This window comes from Macaca fascicularis, chromosome 1, assembly GCF_037993035.2.
Source record: "Macaca fascicularis isolate 582-1 chromosome 1, T2T-MFA8v1.1".
Taxonomy (NCBI): domain Eukaryota; kingdom Metazoa; phylum Chordata; class Mammalia; order Primates; family Cercopithecidae; genus Macaca; species Macaca fascicularis.
In genome coordinates, this window is record NC_088375.1 from 100,815,332 (window position 1) to 100,833,398 (window position 18,067).

At 41.3% G+C, this 18,067-nt stretch overlaps 1 protein-coding gene across 33 annotated transcripts in view; it reads left to right on the forward strand.

Moving 5' to 3' along the window:
- DCAF8 (DDB1 and CUL4 associated factor 8) overlaps positions 1-18,067 on the forward strand; it is a 46,610-nt gene that overhangs the window by 17,985 nt on the left and 10,558 nt on the right. For 25 of the 33 annotated variants that reach the window (XR_012434666.1, XR_012434669.1, XR_012434684.1 and 22 more), the window contains 5 exons: positions 674-748; positions 4,362-5,035; positions 5,982-6,122; positions 7,490-7,584; positions 12,272-12,382. Coding sequence is in view for 20 of the 33 variants with exons in the window: in XM_065543621.2 (XP_065399693.1) it covers positions 700-748; positions 4,362-5,035; positions 5,982-6,122; positions 7,490-7,584; positions 12,272-12,382 (1,070 nt within the window). In the remaining 13 variants the exon portion in view is untranslated. The remainder of the gene's footprint in view (positions 1-673; positions 749-4,361; positions 5,036-5,981; positions 6,123-7,489; positions 7,585-12,271; positions 12,383-18,067) is intronic. The other 8 variants (XR_012434693.1, XM_065543684.2, XM_074039427.1 and 5 more) reach the window with 1 other exon arrangement.

An 18,067-nucleotide genomic window follows, 5' to 3' on the forward strand; every position in this document is an offset into this window, starting at 1 on the left:
GAGGCGGAGCTTGCAATGAGCCAAGATTGTACTACTGCACTCCAGCCTGGGTGACAGAGTGAGACTTTGTCTCAAAAAAAAAAAAAAAAAAAAAGAAATAATAGGTTTGAAGTTAGGCATCTGAGTGAATAGAGAGAGAAAGTTCAATCTCTTCCCCCACGAGCTTGATTTCTTCTATCTGTTGATTTGTGTTTAAAATGATATTCAGAATCTGACTCACCTCTTCATGTTGTGAAAACAAGTGTTGTACGGAGTTTGAGGATACATATGTCACTTATTTACGTGGGAAGATTCTTGCCTAGGGGGCAGTGCTGAAGTTAGCTTTATGTATTGAGACTCTTGGCTTACAGTACCTGTCATTTGATATGCGCCTGCTGTTCCAGGTTTTTAGTTCCCACTTTCTCATCTGAAAAATCACTGCCAGTTACTGAGTGAGTGAAGTAAAGAGATGGCACTTGACCTCCCCCAAAATATGTCATTATATGGAATTTAAACATAGGGAAGAAAAAATTTCTGGTGTGCTTTTCACAAGCTGAGAAGCTGTGTTAAGCATGCATACACAAATCATTTTTATAAAAATGATAAAACCTGTACATTGTTAAATCTTGTCCCTATTGTCTTCTTTCCCAAGTGGTTTCTTAATTGTTTTGGTTTCTTCCTCTCCCAAACCCAGGCTGGCTACAGCAAACATCATTCAAGATGTCCAGCAAAGGGAGCAGCACAGATGGCAGAACAGACTTAGCTAATGGTAAGGGGCCAAAATGAAGGTGAAGCTATTTTTACTATCAACTGAGGTTCTCCTCCTCCCTGCAAGATAGAGTGGAGGCCTGGATTTTAGTGGAGGGAGGGAAACTTTGCTGTATTGTTCTGAGTATAGGAAACTACACAGGAAACACCTTGGACTATATTGTGCTTTTGCTTCTTCTCATTTTGTCTGATCATTTTCAAAAGATCAATAATAGAGCTCTACTTCTAAGAGGTCAAGTGGTTTGGAGTTGTATAAAGCTATAAGGATGGGGAGAACCTAGGAAATGCTGTTAATAAAGGAAAAAAATAAAATCCCATGACTGGTAGGAACAAGGGAATTTTAGGGAAGATGAGCTTCCCCAGTTATATTGAGAGGCCCTTTTCCACAGTAAGTAGTAGTTTGATAGAGAAATTACATGGCTGGGCATCGTGGCTCATGCCTATAATCTCAGCACTTTGGGAGGCTGAGGCAGGCAGATCGCTTGAGCCCAGGAGTTTGAGACCAACCTGGGCAACATAGCGAGACCCCATCTTTTTTTAAAAAAAGGTGATTTCATAAGGGATGAAGTTAGAACCCAACTAGGAGTGGGACATCTTTTCCCTCCTTATTTCCTTCCCTTCCCCTTCCTTCCTTCCTTTCCCTCCTTCTTTTCAGGACCAGTGCTGCCAAGTGTCAAATCACTGGCTTTAGGGCAGATTTGAAGGCAGAATATAACAATTCTAATACAGTATAACTACCACCTGGGTTATTTAACCAGTGTTTCACCTCTGAGCCAACTTTTAAACTGGAGAAGCTGCCTTTAAATGGATATAGTTGGGCAGTACAGAGTCCAGCATTCCTTAGCACCTTGAAGGTCAGGATAACAGGCTAAATTCTAGTTGATGTGATTGGAGGAAGGATAGGTGAGATTTTCAACATGCTTTTTCATTGCTCCATATGTTCTTATCATTGCCATTCATTCATCTTTTGTAAAGGAAAGTGCTTCATATTTTTCACTGGGTTTAGTTGAAAGGCACAGGGTTCTAGAGGAGTTAAAGTATACTGTTGATTTGGAGCTAGGTCAGGGATTGGCAAACTATAAATTGCAGGCCAAATCCAGCCTGCCACTTGTTTTTGTAAAGTTTTAATGGAATACAGTCATGCCTGTTCATTTATGTAGTGTCTATGCGTCGCTTTTGTTCTACATACTGGAGTTGAGTAGTTGTGGTGGAGCCCCATATGGTCTGCAAAGCCTGAAGTTTTTACTGTCTGGCCCTTTACAGAAAAATTTGCAAACCCCTACTCTAGATCTTGGTGATTTACTGTTGGGGCCTTTTTGATGAGCTTGTGATACCTAAGGCCTCCAAAGTTGTCTATATTTGTTACTTATAATTTTAGCAATAAACACTAGATGTTTTGGTGTTTTATTTTTTCTTTTATTTTTTCTTTTCTACAGACCTGTTAGGTGTGTTTCAGTTCCTGCTCACCACTCCCAAGCTCAAGCCCAGTTGCATTTCAAGAAATTGTAACTGCTAAACTTTCGTAGCATATATAACCGGTTCAGCACATGTGGTTCTTGGGTTTAAATTTCTGTACTTTGTAACTTTTTCTTCCAGCCCCTAGCCCAGTTGTTTTATACTGTGCTCTTCGTTGAGGCTTTTTTTTTTTTTGAGTCAGAGTTTTTGCTCTTATTACCCAAGCTGGAGTGCAATGGTGCAATCTCAGTTTACTGCAACCTCCGCCTCCCAGGTTCAAGCGATTCTCCTGCCTCAGCCTCCCAAGTAGCTGGGATTACAGGCGCATGCCACCACGCCCAGCTAATTTTTTGTATTTTTAGTAGAAATGGGGGTTTCACCATGTTAGCCAGGCTGATCTCAAACTCCTGACCTCAGGTGATCCACCCACCTTGGCCTCCCAAAGCATTGGGATTACAGGCGTGAGCCGCTGCACCCACCCTGCAAGAACTGTTTCTGTCTCCTGGCCTTCTGTTACTGCTTGAATCAAAGCACTTGTATTGTTGATCTTTTTTCAGTATTGGGTTTTGCCTAAGAGTACATTGAAAAGGATTTCCATTGCTTCAGAGATCTTCACAAATTACTGCTCTAATCCACATGACTAGGCAGTAGGGTGCTCCACCTTTGAATCCTTAAACATCAGTGTGGTATTGGAGTTGAATAGCTCTCTCATACTAGAGTTAACGTTAAACATCAGTGTGGTATTGGAGTTGAATAGCTCATACTGGATGGTCTGCCTTTCCTGACAGCTTTTACTTCTGGCAGGATAAAATTTATAGCCATCTGAGGAAAGGAGGCCCATGAGCAGCATTTAAAATCTTTATTCTCCCCTTTTTTTCTTCAGACCTTGACTTAGGTTGGAAGTTGTGGTTGTATTGGCTCTAGAACATTCCTCAAGTGCTCATTGGAATTGACTTGGCTGGTGTGAGATAAGAGAATGCAATATGTAGTTACAGGAGATAAGATCGATGAAAGTGACCTTGTTATTTAACTACCAGCATAGCAGACCTAGAATATACTGAACTTTCTTTTTAGGCACCACTATAGTTGCCCAGCTTTTTCTCAATTTCATATATGCTTCCTAATAAAATTTTGTCCCAATAGAGAGACTAAAAATATGTGACTAAAAATTATATTAAAAAATTCAAGCTAATGGAAGTAAGTCAAAAATATATTTACTAGCAAAAGGTGAGCAAGAACCCACTCAAATGATCACAATTCCCACTTACCCCTTCAGCTTCCTTTCTTAGTGAATTTTAGAAACTTAGGGGAAGAAACTTAGGATTTAGGTGACAGGAGGTATAGTGGTACTTTCTTTTTTTTTTTTTGAGACAGAGTCTTTGTCACCCAGGCTGGAGTGCAGTGGCGCGACCTTGGCTCACTACAAGCTCCGCCTGTCGGGTTCACGCCGTTCTCCTGCCTCAGCCTCCCAAGTAGCTGGGACTACAGGCACCTGGCTAATTTTTTGTATTTTTTGTAGAGACGGGGTTTCACCCTGTTAGCCAGGATGGTCTCGATCTCCTGATCTTGTGATCCACGCGCCTTGGCCTCCCAGAGTGTTAGGATGGATTGCAGCTGTGAGCCACTGCACCCCACCCAATACTTGCTTAAAGTAGAAAATGGTGCGACTCCACATCCATAAGTCAGTGATTTTTATCAACTAGTTTCCGTCTTTCACTAAAAAGATGGCTATGCTATCTCTTGGCTGGAGTTGGCTCTTCTTTTTATATTCTGTTTAATTATTTGCTATAACTTAATAAGTGCCCATCCAATATAACAGAGCCAATGGTAGATGTATCAGGCACACTTTTATACAATATGCCAATGTTTTGCCTCTTGAGAACTTAATGTAATCTTAGATTGTCCTTAGATTCTTTGCTTTTGTTGAAGTACTTTATGTGTTTGGATTTCATCTTAATCTTTCCAGTTTCTTGTCCTTTACAAGATTTCCCCTCAGAGGGTACTCTCTGTAATCATTTGTAATGAAAACACTTTGACCAAAGTTCCATTTTTGGTCTTTTGATGTGATGATTTCTTAGACTAAGGTGGGAAGTCCTTCTGATCACTATCCTGTTTTCTTATTTTTCCCTCTCATCTACCCATTCCTCACTAACATGCAGGAAGCCTGTCTAGCAGTCCAGAAGAGATGTCTGGAGCTGAAGAGGGGAGGGAGACATCCTCAGGCATTGAAGTGGAGGCCTCAGACCTGAGTTTGAGTTTGACTGGGGATGATGGTGGCCCCAACCGCACCAGCACAGAAAGTCGAGGCACAGACACAGAGAGCTCAGGTGAAGATAAGGACTCTGACAGCATGGAGGACACTGGTCATTACTCCATTAATGATGAAAATAGAGTCCATGACCACTCAGAGGAAGAGGAAGAGGAGGAAGAAGAGGAGGAAGAAGAGCAGCCTCGGCGCCGTGTACAGCGCAAGCGGGCTAACCGTGACCAGGACTCATCAGATGATGAGCGGGCCCTAGAGGACTGGGTGTCCTCAGAAACATCAGCTCTACCCCGACCTCGCTGGCAAGCCCTCCCTGCCCTTCGGGAGCGGGAGCTGGGTTCAAGTGCCCGCTTTGTCTATGAGGCCTGTGGGGCAAGAGTCTTTGTGCAGCGTTTCCGCCTACAGCATGGGCTTGAGGGCCATACTGGTTGTGTCAATACCCTGCACTTTAACCAGCGCGGCACCTGGCTGGCCAGTGGCAGCGATGACCTGAAGGTGGTGGTGTGGGATTGGGTGCGGCGGCAGCCAGTACTGGACTTTGAGAGTGGCCACAAAAGTAATGTGTTCCAGGTGAGGCAAGGGAGCATAATAGCAACTGAGAGAATCAGGCATGAGTTAGAGAAATCTGAACTGCAGCATGGAGTGGGAGCTGATAGTGAGTTATTCTAGGAATTAGGTATCGGAACATGACCCTACTTTGGCTCCCATAATAACCTGAATACACTGAAAGACTCTTGGCAACCTTAGATTCCTTGAGCATTATGGACTGTTGGAAGCCTTATAGATAGGGTGCATGCAGCTTATTAAATGTGTGCTGGTAGGAGGCAGTGTAGTATAAGCACAGGCTCTTGAGCCAAACTGCCTGAATTCAAATCCTAGCCCTTCTGCTTACTAGCTCAGTGATGTTGGGCAAGTTATTTTACCTTTGTCTTCAGTTTATCTGTAAAATGGGACTAATAACACATAGAGTTATGAGGATTGAATAACAATAGAAGCTAAGCAGTTAGAACTGTGGCTGGTACTTAATAAACATTTGATAAATATTAGCTTATACTGTTACTATTCTGTAAAGATTTTACTCCTTGGCCCCATCTACTATATTGGTACCAGCCATTTATCCTAAGGGTATTCTCCTTTCTTCCCTGACATTCCCCCTATTTTCCTTTTTCTTTGTGGCAAATTTATATTTGCTTTCTGAATCAAGGTAGATTTTCCTCCTCTATTCCTTTTCTCCCCTGCTAGGTACAGTCCTAGTTCACCTGAGCTCTTATGTGCCAGTTCAGTCTTCCAGAGCCAACTGAAATGCTCTCTTACATCAAAGGACGTTTTTTCTCTCCCTTTCCTTTAACTCCTGGAAGAAATTGGGCTTAGCCAGCTGTACAAGAGTAGGAAAGCTAAGTTTCCAGCTGTCATGTAAGAAAAGGGGGTAAGTTGAGGTCATCATCGTATTTTTCATTCTCAAGTTTACCTCTCTCATTTCTTTTGTGTGTCCTTGTTTTCATTCTTAACACCCCAGGCCAAGTTTCTTCCTAACAGTGGTGATTCCACTCTGGCCATGTGTGCCCGTGATGGGCAGGTTCGGGTAGCAGAACTGTCTGCTACACAGTGTTGCAAGAATACAAAACGTGTGGCCCAGCACAAAGGAGCGTCCCACAAGGTAAGTAAGACCTTGCTCCCAAGTTTGTGCAATCCAAATCCTCTGTGGTTCTCAGCCAAGGTTCTCCCTTATCTCTGCCCATTGTGTCACGTTTGTTGTGGTCACATGCCTCACCTCTTTCAGTCCTAAGATTTGTAGTTAAAGGAGCAAAAGCAGCCACCCTCAACTCCTAGGAAGGCAAGTATTTGAAAGATCCCTGGATCATGCACTTACAGTACTTGGCCCCTAAGCTAAGCCATAGCTGGTTTGGAGATCTTTGAGGTCTCCTGTGCCCTTTAAACCTTTTACGTTTATTCTGATTTTTTAGGGTATTTTGACAGTTTCAAGGTGCTAGTGGTTGATTCCTCATGTGTGAGAGCTTCAGCTTACCTGCTTAAACTCTGAGTTCACAAATAGCACTGTTTCTGGAAGCCCTATTTAAAGCTGAGAATATAGGCCAAATAATCATGGTGGCAGCTAGCGAGGAGTTAAGAGCTGCCAGTTTTAAGGTAGGCATGGCGGTGTTCTTTTGTGCCATGAGAAGAGTTTGGTACTCTCTTAGAAACCCTAAGCAAAAATGTAGGTGGACCTGGAGTATCCTTTTCTAGCCAAGACAGCCCAGGATATGTGAAAATTACCTATTTCTTTGATTCTTAAGTCTACTCTTAACCCACTAGATAACTAATTTTTAGATATAAGAAACTAAGATGTAAGGAATGAAGTTGGACACCATTTCTCTCTGCACCTAAGGGTATGGAATTGATTTTTTTCGAGAATGAACTGTTGCTGAATATGGTAGCTTATGCCTGTAATCCCAATACTTTGGGAGGCTGAGGTGGGAGGACTGCTTGAGGCCAGGAGTTTGAGACCAGCCTGAGCCATATAGCAAGACCCCATCTGTGGGAAAAAAAAAAAGTGAAAAAATTAGCCAGGTATAGTGCCTTGTGCTTCTAGTCCCAGCTACTTGGGGGGCTGAGGTGGGAGGATCACTTAAACCCACAAGGTTGAGGCTTTAACGAGCCATGATCATGCCACTGCACTTCAGCCTGGGTGGCAAAATGAGACCCTGACTGGAGAAAAAGGAAATGAACTCTAATGGCTGATATTTTTCTTTGCTATCTCTGTTCATATCTCTTGGGGACTTAGTTGAAATAGCAAATCACCTGTCCTTTGACTTGTATAGAATAAACAAAGCTATAAATAATTCACATAGAATAAGGGTAAGTGGACTTAAATTATCTCCTTTCCTGGGATTTTATGACAAAAAGGTAGACATTTCTCTTTTTGGTACATTTTAAGTGCAGCCCTTCCTAAAGTTACAGGAATGAACTAGATGACCTCTAATTCTAATATTTAGAAACCTCATGTTTTTCCTTTTTCTTCTTCAGTTGGCTCTGGAACCAGACTCTCCCTGTACATTCTTATCTGCAGGTGAAGATGCAGTTGTTTTCACCATTGACCTGAGACAAGACCGCCCAGCTTCGTAAGTGTAGCAGTAGTATCATTATAGAACTGTATCTCTTAGCCTCGAACATATTCCATTATGTCTTGGTAATGCCTAACTCTGATTCATCAGAATGTACCTTAGTGCCTATAGTTAAGAGGTAGTGTAAGGGGAATTCCTTACTTCCTGTCTTTCTCAGCAGTGAAATACTATTCAGTCTACCTTCATTTCTCAAACAGTTTACTTATTATATGTGGCCTTTAATAATTTGATGATCTTTTGCTCTTTATTCACTCAGATATCAATCATTTTACCCACAGAAAGCACATTATTCCACAAACTCATTTAGAGATAGGTCCTGTAAATTTTAAAATTTAAATTTTAATAAATTTTAAATTTAGTTATTTATAGAAACATACAAATATGATAAATTTTGGACAAAAATAGTAGCTGTAGTTGAGTTCTGTTTTATCACAGTTCATTTGTATGTGAATCTGAGACTTATAGGTAAATTTTGTTCCTTTTTAACTGGGTGATATCATAGAAAAAACACAGCATCTTGTTTGGATCCAGGCAGACCTAGGTCAAATCTCAACTCAGGCACTACTAGTTATGACTTATTGATAGATATCTAGATTGTTTATTGTTTATTGTCTTGTCTGTCTTAAAAATTATTACAGCAAATCTTTGTTGGGTGCAGTGGCTCATGTGTGTAACCCCAGCACTTTGGGAGGCTGAGCTGGGTGGATCACTTGAGGTCAGGAGTTCGAGACCAGCCTGGCCAACATGGCAAAACCTCATCTCTACTGAAAATACAAAAATTAGCCGTATGTGGTGGCACATGCCTGTAATCCCAGCTACTCAGGAGGCTGAGACAGGAGAATCCCTTGAGCCCAGGAGGTGGAGGTTGCAGTGAGCTGAGATCATGCCACTGCACTCCAGCCTGGGTGACAGAGCGAGACTGTCTCAAAAAAAAAAAAAAAAAAATAGATTATTGTAACATCTTATAGGTCAGTACCAGTATTGAGTAAGGGATGGCAATGATTTACATAGGACATAAGTAAAATATAAATTAATTTGGGGAATATAATGTGAAGACTGATTATTAGTAGTCTTTTATTTTTTGGAGAGATAAGTCCAGAAAAAGCTGTTGGGATAGTAGAAGAATTTCTACGACTACTTAAAAGATGGAAATGTTTTAGGTTTGGGGAAAAAATATGTTGCTTGTTTATGTAACCTTCAAGAGGACAAAGATTGGGAGATTTATACTGGAAAGGAAACAAGTCTAAATGACAAGTGTTCTGCCTTCTAGTACTAGCTTTGTAGTTATCTAACTTTGAGGAAATCATTTAATCTTTTGAACTACACAATGTTTGTTATTTCCAGTTCTAAAGTTCCACGATTCTGTAATGGTAATGGAAGATTAGCAAGTTTTTCATAGGGAAGGGCAAAAAAGCAAAAAATGATAATAAGTTTATTTAATCTGCTGTGTTAAAGAGTTGTGAAACAGAATGAGATCTTATCCTGTGGATCAGGTTCAGAAGGAAACTTTCTCCCCATATACACTTTTGCCACCAGGAATTGAATCTGGTTCAAGTAATGAGTAGAGCAAATGACTTTGGCAGATTATTGAATTTGTAATGAAATTATATAGGCAGAAAGTCTGGCTGCGAGTTAACCATGAATCTGAACATAAGCAATGATAGGATAGAATCTAAAGAGGGGAACAAGGAGAAAAGGAAGAGTAGAAGGAGACCCAAATCTAGATTTGAATAATAAAGACAGTGAGTCTTTAAAGTTTTTGTTATAAGGGTTAAAGTAGTGTTATAGGCTGGAATGGGGTAAAAAGCTGAACATCTGCTTATGTTAGAGGCTTTTTTTTTTTTTAGGTGGAGTCTCTGTCACTCAGGCTGGAGTGCAGTGGCATGATCTTGTCAGAGGCATTTTTGTGTGAAGTTGGCATAAGGGAGATTTTCTTTTGTATATATATGATGATAGCCAAGTCTCTGAAAGCTAATACAATTGACTAACATCTTAGGAAAAGAGTTTGATTTGAAATTGTGGATGTAATATTCCTTTAGCCAGTGCAAGCCAGTTTGAGGTATTCTTCAAAGAAATCCTTTGGTCTCACCTGTAATTATTTTTCCCTTTTTGCTGGGAAATACTTATTCATTAATTTTAAGGCAAAATTTGGTGAATTTGTTTCATGTTTCCTCTAATGTGAACATTTTTTCTTCCTATTGCCATGATAATCATTTTTATAGCAGCTCTGCATGTCACCTGCAGAGCTCAGGGTACTCTACATTTACCCATCAGGAGGGAGAAATGTTTGTTTTATGGGATTAAGTTGAGGCATAGAAAGATTGAGCTCTTCCTCAGGATTACATAACTGTGGAGCCAGTACTTCATAATCTATTCCTTAGTTTCTTCATTTTGCTTCCACATGATAAGTTTTGTGTTTGTTTGACCTTGTCCTTCTGAAATTTCAAATTGCTGAGAAAATGAGATGGTCCTGTGGGAAGGAGCAGCATCAGCTCCTACTTTCTTTCCCTGTCTAAAGCTCATATTAGAGCAGTCTCGTAGCTAGTTTTGTCCCTGAAGCTGTTATTCTTTTGACATGTTTCCTGCCTTGTGTTTTTGAGGTGTGTGGGGAATACCATTAGGGGATGGAGGTTTCCCCTAATGACATTCATTTTCAGTGCCCTCTCTCTTTTTTTTTTTTTTTAAATTTTAAAATAAATAGAGACGGGAGCTCACTTTGTTGCCTAGGCTGGTCTTGAACTCCTGGGCTCAAACGATCCGCTCACCTCAGCTTTCCAAAGTGCTGGGATTATAGGCGTGAGCCAGTGCACCTGGTCCTGTGTATTCATTTAATGAAAAGGTGCAGAGATATTAAGTAAAATCTTTCCACTTTACCTAAAACAGTTCTAGGCTGAAGTGACTTTGGCTATGCAGAAAATATGCTAAAATCATTTCTTTACAAAGAAACTTGTTGTCATGGTTATATTTCTTTTTGTTTCCATAGCATCAGAAATAATTAAAACCTTAGACTTAAAAACAAAAGCTAAAGCCAACCCTCTTCCTATAGTTTCTTGAAGTCTTTCCTTTCCTGTAAATTTACCAATCTTCATTATGTCATGTTTGACTAATCGAATGCTTCGATCTGAGAAGAATATTCATCATGCTACCCTTAACCTGGAACAAATTTTGGCTGTTTTAGACAGATTCTTCTGGATTTCTTCAGTGAAAAATGTATGTTTTCAGTGTGCATGTTTTAAGCTGCGTTTTTTATTTTTTTGCTTTTTGAGACAGGGTCTCACTGTGTCACCTAAGCTGAAGTACAGTGGGAAGACCACGGCTCACTGCAGCCTCAACCTTCTGGGCTCAAGGAATCCTCACACCTCAGCCTCCTGAGTAGCTGGGACTATAGGTGCATGCCACCCCACTGGCTAATTTTTTATAACAATTTTTTTTTTTTTTTTTGAGACAGTGTCTCCCTCTGCCACTCAGGCTGGAGTGCAGTGGCATGATCTTGGTCCACTGCAACCTCTGCCTCCCGGATTAAAGCAGTTCTTCTGCCTCACCCTCCCGAGTAGCTGGGATTACAGGTGCATGCCACCATGCCCGGCTAATTTTTGTATTTTTGGTAGAGGCGGAGTTTCACCATGTTGTCCAGGCTGGTCTTGAACCCCTGACCTTGTGATCCACCCGCCTCGGCTTCCCAAAGTGCTGGGATTACAGGGGTGAGCCACCACACTTGGCTTTTTATAATTTTTTTTATAGAGATGGGGTCTTGCTATGTTGCCCAGGGTGGTCTTGAGCTCCTAGCCTCGAGGGTTCCTCCCAAAGTGCTGGGATTATAGGCATGAGCCAATGTTTGGCTTAAGTTGGGTTTTAAGTGACTCTTTTTTTTTTTTTTTTTTGAGACAGTCTTGCTCCGTTGCGCATGCTCGAGTACAGTGGCATGATCTCTGCTCACTGCAACCTCCACCTCCCAGCCTCAAGTGATTCTCCTCCCTCAGCCTCCTGAGTAGCTGGGATTCTCCTGAGTAGCTGGGATTACTGGCACGCGCCACCACGCCTGGCTAATTTTTGTATTTTCAGTAGAGGTGGGGTCTTGCCATGTTGGCCAGGCTGGTCTCAAACTCCTGGCCTCATGTGACCCACCCTTCTCGGCCTCCCAAAGTGTTGGGATTACAGGCGTGAGCCACCATACCTGGCCTTAAGTTACATTTTAATGGAATCTGAGAGCGAGTCTCTGACCTTAAGGTCTTTTTTAGCCTACTGTTTCTGTGATTCTTCCACTTCTCCCTTTGTTCCCAGGTGATTGGGAAGATAAGATGTATTTATCAATAAAGGGTAGGAAAGTATCTGTAGTATTGTCTGATTAATGACTGGCTGTTATTGTGTTGGACTCCAGCTAAACTGAGGCTTCCTGAGGAGCGGTACATTCATATACCTTTAGTTTGTACTTCTTAAGGAACACTAGAAAGTGACTTCACTACAGGTTTTTTTTCCCCAATCCCCGAAGTCCCATATAATACATGTGTGTGCTTTTTTCCTGTTGTTACGTACAAAACAAACAGACAAAACACAACACTTCTTTCTTTCCAAATGAGAATCTCTTTGATTACTTATTAGCCATGTTACTCTCTTGGCTCTCCTTTACCTTGGCCATCTGGATCTTTTGGAGTATATAATTTTCTGTGCTTTTCTACTCTTAAAGGAAACTGGTGGTGACAAAAGAGAAAGAGAAGAAAGTGGGACTGTATACGATCTTTGTGAATCCTGCCAATACCCACCAGTTTGCAGTGGGTGGACGAGATCAGTTTGTAAGGTGAGTTTGTGGCTCTTTTGTGTCTTTGACAGTTTATAAGACTGATTACCCGGTGCTCCTTTATGGAGAGTTATGAATTTTCTAGGAATCCATTAACTATTATCTTGGATTTTTTACCATTTTCCAAAAATCTTACATGCCTTTGGAGATGTTCTGTTCTCTAATGTAACAGTCTCTGAGGGGTGACTTTACATATTTTAGAGATTATCAAATTTTGAAGTTAGATGATGGTCAGGTGCAGTGGCTCACACCTGTAATCTCAGCACTTTGGGAGGCGAGGCAGGTGGATCATCTAAGGTCAGGAGTTTGGGACCAGCCTGCCCAACATGGTGAAACTCTGTCTCTAAAAAAAAATACAAAAATTAGCCAGGCGTGGTGGTGCATGCCTGTAGTCCCAGCTACTCAGGAGGCTGAGGCAGGAGGATCACTTGAGCTCAGGAGTCAGAGGTTGCAATGAGCCAAAATTGTGCCACTGCACTCCAGCCTCAATGACAGAGCGAGAGTCTCTCTCAAAAAAGAAAAGAGAAGTTGTTAGATGAATTTACCAAGGTCCTTACATGGCAGCTAAGCCGTGAATTTAGGTTTACCAGCAGCTGCTGTATTAGTAAATAATCTTCTACCTTTTTCATATATAAATAAACATGCACTAGAAATTTTATTTTACTTTATTTATCCTCTTTTTTGAGATGGAGTCTCACTCTGTCACCCAGGCTGGAGTGCAGTGATGTGATCTCAGCTCACTGCAGCTTCTGCCGCCCGGGTTCAAGTGATTCTCCTGTCTCAGCCTCCCGAGTAGCTGGGATTACAGGCACCTCTCACCGCGCCTGGCTAATTTTTGTAGTTTTTGGTAGAAACGGGGTTTTGCCATCTCGGCCAGGCTGGTCTTGAACGCCTTACCTTGTGATCCACCCACCTTGGCCTCCCAAAGGGATTACAGACGTGACCCACCACACCCAGCCTAGAAATTTTAAATACTGGTTTTCAATTCAGAAATAGTTAGACTTGGGAGCACTTAATGTGAACTGAGGGTTTTTGGGCTCTCACAGTCCTGAGCTACCACTTTTTTTTATCCATAGTGATATCTTTGTTACCGTGAACACCTTTTGTTAACACTGGCTCTTGATACATGACCTAAGGAAAACAGACACTGGATTCAATCTCCATATGTATTAGTTAATTTCCTCTGACCCTTAGTAGTAAGCTGTATTCATCCCTATCCAGTTGGCCTATTTTAACTATGTTTCTTTGGGCTCATCAGTTAGAAAGGAGAGAGAGGGACAAGATCACTAGAAAAATGAGTGACTTTTTGCTTTCCTAATGGTAAGTGAAAAGCGTCATCTTTTGAAATGAGAGCACATTTTATAGCTGTATTTCCAGATTCATTTTATCAGTAAGAATCATGGGGAATAGGGTACATTTTTAGAAAAGACATGAGAGATGACTTTGCCTTGTTCAGGTATCCTGGACAGAACCTTGTTTCTCTGTTCTTCCCCTATTCCCATGTCTTCAAAACTCATTTCCTCTAGTTACCAACAGTCCTCAAATGTGTAGCCATAGATTTTTTTTTTCTTTTTTTTTTTAGACAGAGTTTCGCTCTTGTTACCCAAGCTGGAGTGCAATGACACAATCTCGGCTCACTGCAACCTCTACTTCCCGGGTTCAAGCAATTCTCTTGCCTCAGCCTCCCAAGTAGCCAGGATTACAGGCGTGCCACCATGCCTGGCTAAATTTTTGTATTTTTAGTAGAAACGGGGTTTCACCATGTTGGCCAGGCTGGTCTCGAACTCCTAACTTCAGGTGATCCACCCGCCTCGGCCTCCCAAAGTGCTGGGATTGCAGACGTGAGCTACTGTGCCCGGCTGATTTTTTTTTTTTTTAGATAAGAAGCTGTTGATCAAAAAGGATTGTACTTTTACACATTTTCAGTTGCTACCTCCTCCAAGTTGAGCATTCACTGAAATTTCGAGTTGGGAGTTCCTACTTAGAGCTCCAGGTTACTTGAAAAGTCTGTGTCTCTAACGAATTCCACCACTAGGACCAAGGTGTTTGGAGGGGAATGTAGGAATTTGCTGTATTGAGAACTGTAGTTCATATTGCCTTAACCCAAAACTGATACTTTCCCAGGGTTAGAGTAGGACTTAAGAGTTTTAACATTTCAACACAAGGAGAAATACTCAAATCTTCTGTCTCTTATCAGCCTCAGTATCCTCTATTGGCCATTTACTTGGCAGAAGTTATGTGAAGATTTTTGGGTTTTTTGAGACAGAGTCTCACTTTTTTGCCCAGGCTGGAGTGTAGTGGCTTGATCTCGGCTCACTGCAACCTCTGCCTCCCGGGTTCAAGTGATTCTCATGCCTCAGCCTCCCAAGTAGCTAGGATTACGGGCATGTGCCACCATGCCTGGCTATTTTTGTATTTTTAGTAAAGATACAGTTTCGCCATGTTGGCCAGGCTGGTCTCGAACTTCTGTTTTCAAGTGATCCACCCGCCTTGTTCTCTCAAAGTGCTGGGATTATAGTTGTGAACCACCGTGCCTGGCTACATGAAGATTTTGAGGCACACTGATCCTACTTGAGCAGGTAGCCCTTTCAGCACTCCAGCTCTTCTCTGACATTAGGTTACACTCAACTTCTCTGGCACCTCTCCTCCGCAGCCAACTGAATGTTTTGAGGTTTCTCCTTTCTTACTCTTTCTTTGAAAGAACCCGAACAGCTCATCTTCTGGTATAAATTTGAAAACATTTTTGCTGAATGTTTTATATCATAACATCACTAACTTTCACTCCTAGCCTAAAGAAATTACTTCAAGGGAATACAGAGAAATAGCTTACTCATCCTCAAGGCTTTTGCATCATAAATACTGAATTTTAGTTTAGAGTTATTAAAAAGTATTTAAGGGAAGCTCTGGGGAGACATGCTTTTTGGCCTGTGGTCAAAAAAAAAAAAAAGTAGGCAAGTAGAGGAGGTATAGGTATGAGTCCCTACTATACCTGCTAAGCTAAGCTAATTCCTGCTTAGCTTAGTTTTAAGAATTTATAGGAGTAAAGAAAAAGAGGATATATCAGATGAATTATTTAGTGGTAAATTTGGCAGTGTGATTGGCTGACATGAAAATTTATTGCTAAAGGATTAAGAATAGGCCCTGATTGATGAAGCACAGTCAGTAAATCATCTCTTCGCTTCCCAGTTATTAAGCCAAAATCAGCAACACTGAGAGAACATTAGATTAAAGGCAGGTACAGAAGACTTAGGGTAACAAGTTAGTGGGTGCCTGAAGGCGTGTGGGAAGAGATGTGGTAAAGGTATGGAGAGGATGCTAAAACTATTCCTTATGTGACTTAAAATGTCAAGGGGCTTGGTGTGGTGGCTCATGACTATAAAACTAGAGTACTTTGGGAGGCCAAAGCTGGAGGATAGTTTGAGGTCAGGAGTTCAAGACCAACTTGGGCAATATAGCAAGACTGTGTCTCTACCAAAAAAAAAAAAATTAAAACATTTTAGTTTTTTAATTAATTAAATATCTCCAGGCGTGGTGGTATGCTCCTGTAGTCCCAACTGCTTGGGAGGCAGAGGTGGGAGGATCTCTTGAGCCCAGGAGTTTGAGGCTGCAGTGAGCTGTGATTACACCACTGCGCTCCATCCTGGATGACAGAGTGAGACCCTGTCTCAAAAAAAAAAATAACTAAAAATAAAGTAAACTATCAAGGACCTATCATATGTTCAGAAAGTAGTAGGAAAGTTTGTATTAATCTTTCTATGCTTACTGTCTATCACAGGGCTTGACAAACTGTACTGCTTGTTTTTATAAATAAAGTTTTATTGGAGCACAGCCATGGCCTTCATTTTCATGTTGTTTATGACCACCTTCATGCTACATGGCAGAATTCAATAGTTATAGTAGAGATTAGATGGTTTGCCTCTTGACCAACTTAAAACATTTACTGTCTTGTCCTTTAAGAAAAAGTTTGCCAAACCTTGTTCTAGCATCATATGTAGAATATAGTAGGTTATTAATAAACACTTAGTTGGGGTGTAGTGGCTTATACCTGTAATCCCAGCGCTTTGGGAGGCCAAGGCAGGATAATCTTTTGAGGCCAGGAATTTGAGACCAAACTGGGCAGATGCTGTCTCCACCAAAAAATAAAAATATTAGCCTGGCATGGTGGTGTGTGCCTGTAGTCCCAGCTACTTGGTAGGTTGAGGCGGGAGGATCGTGTGAGCTGGGGATGTCAAGGCTTAAGTCATCAGTAACCTAACTGCCAAAGCCAACAAGATACTTTTCAAGTCTTTTTCTCTACTCTTGACATTATTACTCCTTCCCTGAAACACCTTCTCTCCTTGATGTCCAACCACTCCTCAGTGTTGTTCATGGGTGTGTCTTCCTTTCCTCACCCATTAAATGCTGATGTTCTTCAGCATCTCAGTCTTCAGCTCTCGTCTTGCTTTATACCAGGGAATTTTAACTTGAAGTACAAGTGTTGTGTGAACCTCTAGAAAGTGTGCTTATGTGCATTTTTCTGGGGAGAAGGGACTAGAGTTTTCATTGTATTCTGAAAGAGGCCAGAGATTCTAAAGGAGGAAGGGAAAATCCTCTCTATATTTTCCCCTGGAGATCTAATTCCATTACCAGTGCTTTAACTACCACCTATACACGGATATATGACTTACATCTGTGTCTGCAGACACACACTTATTCTGAGCTCTAGACTTATACCTACTTGACAAATGGATATAATTAACTGATGACTTCAGTCAGAAAGTCTCAGTGGTGAGTTGAGGACCAAAACCAGATTAGGATGGACTGAGAAGTGAATAGGAAATAAGGAAGTGGAAATATTGAATTGATCGTTCTTTTACAGTGTGACTGTAAGGGGAAGGAGAAAAAAAGCAATAGTAGGAAAGGACAGTCAGTAGAAGGATTTTTAGAAAGTGGCCAACTGGTGATGAGGAAGAGGTTGAGAAATTAGATAATCATCAAACAAGGTCCCTGGAAGGATGAAATGAAGAGCATTTGTCAAAAGATTGACCCTGAGATTGGAGGAGACTGGGTGAGGACAGATACTAGTAGATCTGGTCTTGTTCCTCACTGTAATTTTAGCACCTAGCATAATATTTGACACATAATATGTGTATCCTAAATATTTGAGTTTAAAGCTTGGATTAGAGACAGGAAGGAAAGTGAAGGTGTAGTGTGCTTGATAAGAATGTGGAAAGGAGAGGGAGTCTTGAGCATATGGGTGGTAGTTTTTAATAAGTATTGTGGGGTATGAGAGGGAGAACAGGCCAAATAAAGTTTCAAGGAGTGATTATGGACCCACTGACTTACATTAAGCGTGGTTTCTGCCCGTGAGTAACCCTTTTCTGTAGGTAATGTACACATAAAAAGCTCCATACTAATGTTAGTTGTTTCGGTGAAAATTATCAGTATGTGATATAACACTTGAGGAGAGAGATAAACAACTTCAAACTGACAGAATTGAGGATTGCCACTTAAAATGGGAAGTACGTGGATGAAGGATTTAGGGTCTGATGCTAGGTGTGGTGGCCCATCCCTGTAATCTCAGCACTTTGGGAGGTCAAGCCAGGCAGATCACTTGAGGCCAGGAGTTCAAGACCAGCCAGGCCAACATGATGAAACTCTGTCTCTACTAAAATACAAAAATTAGCCGGGAGTGGTGGTGTGTAC